Below are 9,405 nucleotides of genomic sequence, written 5' to 3'. Positions count from 1 at the left end.
TGTTCAGTTAGGGTTCATGTGCAGAGGCGCTGTGCTGTCCTGTCGAGCTGTAAATTAGTTGAATTGGGTGGACCTTCCTACTAAAAATGTAGCTGTCGGCACCAAACATGGATTCTGCTGTCTTCCTCGCATTCGGATGAAGGTAGAAGAAGAAGAAGAAGAAGAAGAAGCAATGAGATCACAAACTTGGCTTCAGACATTACGCATGGTTGGCGGAGGGTTCTATTCAGGAAGTGAGCTGCCTGGAGAAACATTGTGAATTTCATTGAATTGTGTTTGATTCGGTAAGAACTTTTCAAATCAACAAGTTTGAACTACTTATTAGAATAAATAAATAAATAAATAAATTTAAATATATAAAAATTATGAGTTGTTCATCAACAATATATATGAATAATATCTACCAATAAAATTTATAAATCATATTAATCAATAAAATTTTTATCAAATTTGTAAATAGACAAATTAACTCTTAAAATGAATAAATAAATTTAAAATATAAAAATTATAAGTAATCAAATAAACTAAAAAAAGGAATCAAATCAAATCTAAATAATTATTTCAAATTAGCATGATACTAAATACACTAAAGTTCGAGAATTAAGGTCGCCATCCTTTAAATATAATCATTCTTTAATATTTTAAAATAAGTTTTCAATTATTGTTTTATTTTTTTAAAAAATAAGACATGACCCATTTAGCTCCCTAGCTCAAAATAACCATTGAATGATTCACATTTAAAGCAAACTTTTTTTATAATTTTTGGCCATTAACACAAGTATTTATTGGAATCGTTGACTCGAAGAAAATATCCAAAAGAATTTTTATGAATCGTTATGTTTCATTAATTATAATTTTGACTTAGCGTTTGTGACTTTTTATCTTTTATATATATTTTTAGATTTTATTTAGATCTCAACGAATTGCACGGGCCGATGCCGATAGACTCGGTCATTGTCCGCGTTCAAAATATTTGGTTTTTGAGGGATGGAAATGTAAATAGAATTTTAAACTGATTCAAGATGAAAATTCCCTCGAATACGATACGGAATAGAACTCTCTCACCAACCACACGACGCCAAGTGTCTTACTCTTACAGGCCTCATCTTCCCCCTAACCTTCGGTGCATCCTCGAATAAAATCGCTTTTTACGGAAAACCTGGAATCTTCCTGGCCATGATGATCGACCTCGGAGCGGAGAATGCGCCGCCGAGCGCCGGATCGGCGGAGAAGGCTCTCTCCTTCATCTCTCGGGGATGGCGCGAGGTGCGCGATTCGGCCGGTGCCGACCTCCGTCTCATGCGCTCCCGCGCCAATTCCTTCAAGATCCTCGCCGATCGCGAGTTCGAGAACCTCTTTGGTTCTCCGTCAGTCTATGCCTTCTCCTCCCCTTCGGAGTTCGAGATCGTCAAGCGCATCCAACCCAAGTTGTCCGAACTCCGGAAGTCCTACTCCGCGCCCGACTTCAGCCGGAAGGTGCTCGAGAAGTGGGCCCCTAAGGCCACCATCGGGATCGATTTGTCCGCCATAAGGAGCGCCATTGTCTCCGAGACAGATGAGACTGGGGTGGTTCTCGATCTCAGCAAAGATGGAGCACGGGGCCGGAGGAGGGTCCTGTGGAATGGGGCGGAGGAGGAGGAGAAAGGGAAGGAGTGGGAACCTATTCGGATCCTCAAGAAGGGGATCAAGGAGTTTGAGCGGAAGAGACAGTCGACGAGCAACGAGTTGGTTGAGAAAATGAAATTGAGCCTGGTGACTGCTACTTTTCTCTCCAATACCGCATTCTTCTCTATTTCTTGATGTCGTATATTTTGATGAGTATGCTAATAGCGTAGAAATTTAGTACCAAGGAAGATGCCATTGATATTGTAAAGTGAATAATTAGATTTCTTGGACCTTTCTCTATGTGTTTCGTTTGTTATTGTCTTTACAAATTGTTTTCTGCTTATCCAATTTCAAAAGAATGCTAATTTACTGATTTATCATTTGCTGAACTAGTTAAGTGGCTTTTAAGAAGTACTGAATCACATCTTCACAAGTGTTGTGTCTAGTCCAACCAAGCAAGCACTTATTTTGTTCTATTTCGCCTTCTTGAGTGCAACATAAAACCTACTATTTCCTGTCTAGACCAACTAAATAAGCAGTTGCCCTATTTTATTTCACCTTCTTGGGTGCAATTTTATGAAGCTCACTTTGTCCCATGATACGGTGAAATTACAACAGTTAGAAAAATCTATTAGTTCTCTTAACCCAATTCAGACTTTGGTTTTAAGTGGTGGGCTAGAGAGACTAAAGTGACTGAGATTTCAGTTGAATTATGGTTAGGATGGGGTTGGGTTCGCTTGACTAGCTTCCATTGAGGTGGGTGATGCTTGCCCAAAGTGGGCAAGGTTCAGCTAGAGATGCAATTTGGCTGAGTTGTTAGCTCCTCATTTGAGGTGGGTTGCATTTGGTTCTAGTATGATGGGCTTATGCTACAAGCAATTGAGTAAATCTTGGTTGGCTTTAGAAGCAAGGGGCAGTTGTGATGTATGGGGCTGAGGTGAAGTTTATGAAGAAAGGCTGGGCTAAAGTGGAGATTGTGTGGAACATTTGTGTTGAATTGGAGATTTAGTAGAGTGAAAAGATTCAAGGTAGCACTTACATATGCCTGGCTCTCGTCTAAGAGTCGGATGATCACTATTGTTGGCTTGTTAGTCAGTCCAAAATTGCCCTTTCCATGTGGTCTTTGACTTTCTTTTATAGACCTTAGAGTGAGTAGATGACAAATACTAGTTACACTATATGTTTGGAGAATCCCAAGCATGGGCAGTCTGTCCTTAGAATGACTCTTCTATGTTGATCCAATTGATTGGACACATGTTGATAGTTGATACCTCACTTGTTGATCTTGCCTCACACTGATTGAGCCCCATTCATGTAGTATTAAGCCTCTAATAGATACATGTCAATGATCCATTGATCCGTTGACATGGTAAGTGTATCTACACTGCATCATCTTATATTGATTTGAAAATGCAAAAACAAGGGGGCGGAAGAAATGGGAATCAAATTAGTTATTTTGCTTAATTGAACACCCTAATATGTATAAAACTAATTTTACAATTGGTGATACTAATAAGCTATCATATCTCTATGGCTCTAGACTATGCCATGATTGCAGGTGGAATCTTGCTACGGGTAGCAATGTGCATGATTATGTTATTCTGTAAATGCCATGCCTATGTGCAATGCATCTTGTACCCAATAATACACGAAGCAATTCTTTTAACAAAAAAATGGCAATGCTTGCCAATTTTTTTGCGTTGATGTGTGGTGGTACATTCATCTTTTCTTTAGGCATTTCGAGATGAAGTGCAAGTTTTCTTGAGTAAAGCAATTATTTTAATAAACTTTGTCTGTCCTCTTTCTATACTAATGCAAATTTTTTCTCTCCTATATTTGGGTGTTCACATTCAACTGAATTTCACCCTATAAATCCTTGGTTGTCAAGTTTAGCTGATGACGTGCGGACAGCCATAAAATTTTCAACCTTGCCATCCCTCTAGATTGTCACAAGATCATCAAGCATCTAGACTATCTCAATTCAGAGTCAATTGAGAAAAAATATTGTTGACTGAGAGGAACCCTCTAAATTTGATTTGGATGAGATTTATGTTGAGATTTAGGTCTCAACTAAATATATGAAAAATTAAATGATAATATAATTTTATTAAATAATATTAAGAATAAAACAATAATGTTATAGTAATAAATATTGTTTTAACATTTTTTTAGACATTTTAATTTTATTATTTATTAAAAATACATAAATATTATTTATTGCATCAAGATTATTAGATGTGGTGTATTATTTTTAATGATCTAATACATGTACATTTACATTAGGGATTTGATAAAACATGTACATAATAGATAATCGATCACAATTTGTTATCTCATATATGAAACTGTCTCTTATTTTCTCAACATTTCCAATATGACTGATCCTGTTGATCCAATGTGACTGATATTTAGGTTTTTTGAGCTCTGATTTTGATACTGGTTTGACAACCATGAATAAAATCTTTCTATTTGTAGCTTGATTGCTTCAGTTAATTTTCTTGTGTTGGAGGAATAAAATTTTGCATGCTCAGTTATGTTATCTTAGTTTCGTGCACAAGCAATCATACCACCGAATTATCATTGTTATTCACTAGGCTTTAGTTTGTCTTACATATGAAAGGTGGCTCTACATGGTTTGAGTTAAAATAATAATGGCTTGGTTTTATGGTATTCCACTGGAATGCTCCCTGTACATATGCTCTACTCAAATGAAATTTGCTCATTGGTGTTGTATCCTTCCATTTATTGTGAGTGGTAGTCCTTTCAAAATTAAAGAACATTGAATTACTTCACATATTTCCTATTAAGTGCAAATTAAATTGACTTAGCCTCAATGAACAACTTTTTCCAATTCTTTATTGTTTCAGTTTAGATGGATATTCTTACCTATGTTGTCGTTTGCAAGAACAATTCTTACTCGGCTTGTACTTCTGTTGCAGGGATCATTTGTACAGGAGCCTCAAGAACCTAAGGTTGGTTGTAGATTTTGTTTGGGTTATTTCTTTTTAGGACTTTTTTGTTACTCAAAATTTTCACGTGAATTCTAGGAAATTTTCATGTCACCAAAAGCTGAGATCTGATCTTGCTGCCTTTCCAATTATTGGATAGAGAGTGGAGATTGGGGATTGAAAAGGAAAAACAGATCATATTTAAGCAAATAAAGCTCTCCATTTGTATCTCAAAGAGGAAAAAAAAATAAATTGTATATATACACCTCATGTAAAATCTGGAAACATCTGTAGACTTTATAAGATTCTTGAGTGACGTAGTTTCAAGGATGTTAAAAACTAATTCTCTAAACAGATTTTTAGAGCCATATAATTTCAAATAATTCAAAGACTCCTAGCTTGTTTATATTGCAGTGTGATTCAATCTAAAGAAACGTTTAGATATATCATAAAAATATCACATAGCAACAAAGACATTGATAATAAACACAGTTTTTACCAAAAAAGGAAATTCTCAAGCCACACTTAAAGCAGCACAGCTCAGTTCATCCATGGCCTAACTGCATGTCTGTGATAAAATCTTAAATTTAAATAATTTGTAATATCTACACTAGCAAAAGGAGCCCTCCCATGATGTCTTAATTTTTGTGTCATGCGTGATATTTATTTCTTTTTAATACAGGAAATTCCACCATTGCATCTACCTGAACTGTTGGCATATCTTGTTAAGCAATCTGGCCCACTGTTTGATCACCTTGGAATACAGAGAGGTATGTAATTTGTTGTTGGAGTGGCCTCCTGTTGATTTTTGATTGCCCATAGAATTTTTATTTTTATTTTTAACCTTTTGTTAACTCATTTCATGGCTACTATGTTTTTCGGGCTTGGCCTGTCTTGTGTTTACTTTTCTTTTGAGTTAAAATATATTATGCAGCTGATTGTGTTGGCATTTGATGTCAGATATTTGAGCAAAGACCAATTGTCCTAAGAAGTACATCTAATATCTTTATCAGTCACATCCTGAACTCTTGGCTCATTCATCCAATTTCTTATGAATGACTATAGTTACCATTTATTTATTTATATTTGTTATTGCAAAACCTGGTTTGGATACGGAAGCACTGTGGCTTGTTTGGACCAATCACACCCTAGGTTCTTGGCTTTCATACACCTAATTTATTAAATGGTGTGGAAATTATTTCTTGTGAATGGGTATTGCTTACATTTCTTTTTCTATTAGTTGTTACTAAACCGATTCTGGACACTCAAATCTTGCTAGTCTGGCAGACTTGGGCATGAGTACATAACATGTGTGAATCTGTGTTTAACACGGTTTTTTTTTTCTTTTTAATTTTTTACATGTGATCAATAGAGTTTATGAGTGTCCACTTAAATGGGTGTGCCATGAATGTCAAAGGGGGTTAAATGAAGATTCAAGTTGTAGAAATATGGACAATTCATGATGGTTATTTTGTGTGTTCTTTCTTCTAGATACATGAGATCTCAATGATATTGAGTAAGAAATTGTATTTGTCAAAAAAGACTTCATGATTTCTTGTTTGTTTTTGGACTTGATTCTTTTGTTCTCAGCATTTTGATTTATTGCCGTTTACTAAAAGTTGAAGTGTATGATACTGAAAACTTGATAATTTGATAATTTATGCTGAGTTCAAAGAGGTTTGCCATACTTTTGGGCATATCATCTTATGTTAAAGTTTTTTGTCTGCAGATACATGTGATAAAATTATCGAATCATTGTGCCACAGGCACAAAGACAAGCATATTCCGCGTTCTCATTCTGTAAAGGAGTTATCCTTGATTGGAAATGAGTACACTGATGATCTTGATTTGAGAATTGCCAGTGTCCTTGAAAGTACAGGACATCATTATGAGGGAGGCTTTTGGACTGATCTTGTAAAGCACGAAAAAGCAGATAAGAAGCACCATGTTGCAATCGTAACAACAGCCAGTCTCCCATGGATGACTGGCACTGCTGTAAATCCATTACTCCGAGCTGCATATATGGCTAAATCTGCAAAACAAGATGTTACTTTGGTGGTTCCCTGGCTTTGCAAATCAGATCAGGTGCTAGTTTATCCTGACAGTTTGAGCTTTAGTTCTCCTGAAGAGCAGGAAGCATATATAAGGAACTGGCTGGAGAATCGGGTTGGCTTCAAAGCTGATTTCAAGATCTCCTTCTATCCAGGAAAGGTAACTATGTTGCACATCTTGGGTTCTGTTGTCTAATTTTGCAATACTATTGTTTTTAACATAATTAAATTGGTTTTAGTTCTCAAAAGAAAGACGAAGTATAATACCTGCTGGGGACACCACTCAGTTTATCCCTTCGAAAGAGGCTGATATTGCTATTCTGGAAGAGCCAGAGCACCTAAATTGGTATCATCATGGAAAACGATGGACAGATAAGTTTAATTATGTTGTCGGTGTGGTTCACACAAATTACCTGGAATACATTAAGAGAGAGAATAATGGAGGTATCCAAGCGTTCTTTGTCAAACATATCAACAACTGGGTAACTCGAGCATATTGCCATAAGGCATGAATTTGCACTTTTGATATTTTTTGACATGTTTAGTCAATTTAATAATTAACAGCAAGCAACTGGCCTTCAGAATGCTGTTTGCCATCTAATTATTTCTATAATGTCTAGTTTAGAAGGCTGTTTTGACGACTTAATGTTGCAGGTTTTGCGGCTTTCTGCTGCTACTCAGGAGCTACCCAGGTCTACCATTTGCAATGTTCATGGTGTTAATCCTAAATTTCTTAAGGTTGGAGAAAAAATAGCTGCTGAAAGGGAGCAAGGGAATCAAGCATTTTCCAAAGGAGCATATTTTCTGGGGAAAATGGTTTGGGCAAAAGGTTATAAGGAATTAATAGATCTGTTGGCAAAGCACAAGAATGACTTGGAAGGATTCAAGTTGGATGTCTATGGGAATGGTGAGGATTCACTAGCAGTCCAATCTACAGCAAGGAAGTTAGATTTGAGCCTTAATTTCTTCAAAGGAAGGGATCATGCTGATGATGCACTTCATGGGTAATTGGCGGCTAAGGAATGCTAATTGCTACTTCTATTTCCTCTCTAACAACTAGTGATGTGCTAATATCCTGTCTTTCTAATGTATGTGCAGGTACAAAGTTTTCATAAATCCTAGTGTCAGTGATGTCCTCTGCACAGCAACCGCCGAGGCTCTTGCAATGGGCAAGTTTGTGATATGTGCTGATCACCCTTCAAATGAATTCTTTAGGGCATTTCCTAACTGTTTGACTTACAAGACTTCTGAGGATTTTGTAGCAAGATTGAAAGAGGCCATGGACAATGAACCCCTACCCCTGACTTCTGAGCAGAGATATAATTTATCATGGGAAGCTGCAACACAGAGGTTTATGGAGTATTCAGAACTTGATAAAGTCTTAAGCAACCAAGAGACTAAAAGTACACAAGCAAATAATAAAGGGAAGATTAAGAAATCAATTTCCATGCCAACTCTGTCCGATACTGTGGATGGAGGTTTGGCCTTTGCTCATTATTGTCTCACAGGTAATGAGATCCTGAGATTGTCTACTGGAGCAATACCTGGGACACGTGATTACAGTAAGCAGCATTCTTTGGATTTAAACCTGCTGCCACCGCAGGTGCAAAACCCTGTATACGGCTGGTAAGATGAACTATACAACAGGTTCCATAATCACCTACTGTCATAGTTTAGAGGTAGGCCGATGGTTTTCCTGGGGTTTTATTTATTTTGATCATTCAATCTAACTGATATTGGCATAAAGCTACGTAAACAGCAGCCATGGGTCTGTCCTCAAATTAAGACATTGCAATTCGCAATGGACTGCTGTCACTAAAGACCAGGAGTTGGATGATAACTGTGTATGCGTGACTGCTGATCGTCAAAGCCTTGTTATTAGTCAGATTGATGTCTAAAATGCAGATCAGGTTGCTGGCTTTTGAATTCTAACTCTCTCCTTTAGTGTATTTATGTTGCTTCATATTAGTGCATTACTGTGACTATATAATATATGTAAGACATCTACATCTACCAATATTCGGGGAAGCCAATACAACTGTACAGTGAAAGGATCAATCATGCATTGGCTTTTAAATATGCACGACATAATTGATGTCCAGACAAATAATTTTGAGAGGAATACAAAAAGGAGTCTCATTAGTTCCAAGGGTGCATATGCAATTTTATTATTTAAAATATTGTCTCGATTAAAGGCACAAAAGCAAAATTGGCTTGTGAGAGAAGAAACTCATCGGAACTACATGTAATTTCTATACCCAAAAGTAAGGAAGTGGATTGAGATCTTTCATTTCAGTGGAGGATTCCACAAAGCTCTTAGTGGTTTGAATTCCTTTTGAGTTATATTGTCTGTGACAACCATGTGAAATCATGTTGACTCATAAAAATCATATTGCAACATGGCCAAAATAAAGTTTTCCGAATCATGCTCGGTGTATCTATTTAGGACCATATACTCATTGTAACATTCATAGTTGATTTAGATTGTGAGATAATCATAAAGGTGGAATCATATATACTTTTTTGGTGACCATATACTCATTATAAAATGTCCCCTTTTTTTTCACAATCTAATCTATATGCTTGTTTTTTTCACCACTAAAGCTTTACAATTATCTACAGAGAAGGTGACGAGGTCCGTGTGCCAGTTTTCTCTAGAGCGGTAAATTCATGTAGCATAGCCTATTGTCGATGTGATTAGGAAATCCAGGGTGAGACTTTGCCTGAGCAACGATCATCAAAGAGGGAGTGGTGGCTAGAGATTTGATCTTGTCACAAAATCCTATCCATTATCGATATTA

General features: G+C 36.5%; 1 protein-coding gene across 1 annotated transcript; it reads left to right on the top strand.

Moving 5' to 3' along the window:
* Nucleotides 1–1,165: 1,165 nt before the first annotated feature.
* On the top strand, nucleotides 1,166–8,662 carry LOC141823177 (digalactosyldiacylglycerol synthase 1, chloroplastic-like). Its single transcript, XM_074710438.1, has 7 exons — nucleotides 1,166–1,752; nucleotides 4,545–4,577; nucleotides 5,236–5,323; nucleotides 6,283–6,764; nucleotides 6,844–7,110; nucleotides 7,259–7,608; nucleotides 7,703–8,662. Exons 1-7 carry the CDS (start codon nucleotides 1,177–1,179, stop codon nucleotides 8,232–8,234), a joined length of 2,328 nt encoding a protein of 775 aa, XP_074566539.1. The 5' UTR covers nucleotides 1,166–1,176; the 3' UTR covers nucleotides 8,235–8,662.
* Nucleotides 8,663–9,405: the final 743 nt, after the last annotated feature.

Source organism: Curcuma longa, chromosome 3 (assembly GCF_044706935.1).
Source record: "Curcuma longa cultivar G26 ecotype Majalengka, Jawa Barat chromosome 3, ITB_CL_G26_1.1, whole genome shotgun sequence".
In the NCBI taxonomy this organism is placed as follows: Eukaryota; Viridiplantae; Streptophyta; class Magnoliopsida; order Zingiberales; family Zingiberaceae; genus Curcuma; species Curcuma longa.
This window is presented reverse-complemented; position numbering and strand designations above follow the sequence as displayed.

Bases quoted from the DNA above. Each gene is read 5' to 3' on its own strand.
- LOC141823177 (XM_074710438.1), top strand. From the start codon at position 1,177: ATGATGATCGACCTCGGAGCGGAGAATGCGCCGCCGAGCGCCGGATCG. The intron at 5,324-6,282 runs GTATGTAATTTG...TTTTGTCTGCAG, and splicing joins TCACCTTGGAATACAGAGAG to ATACATGTGATAAAATTATC. The intron at 6,765-6,843 runs GTAACTATGTTG...AATTGGTTTTAG, and splicing joins TCTCCTTCTATCCAGGAAAG to TTCTCAAAAGAAAGACGAAG.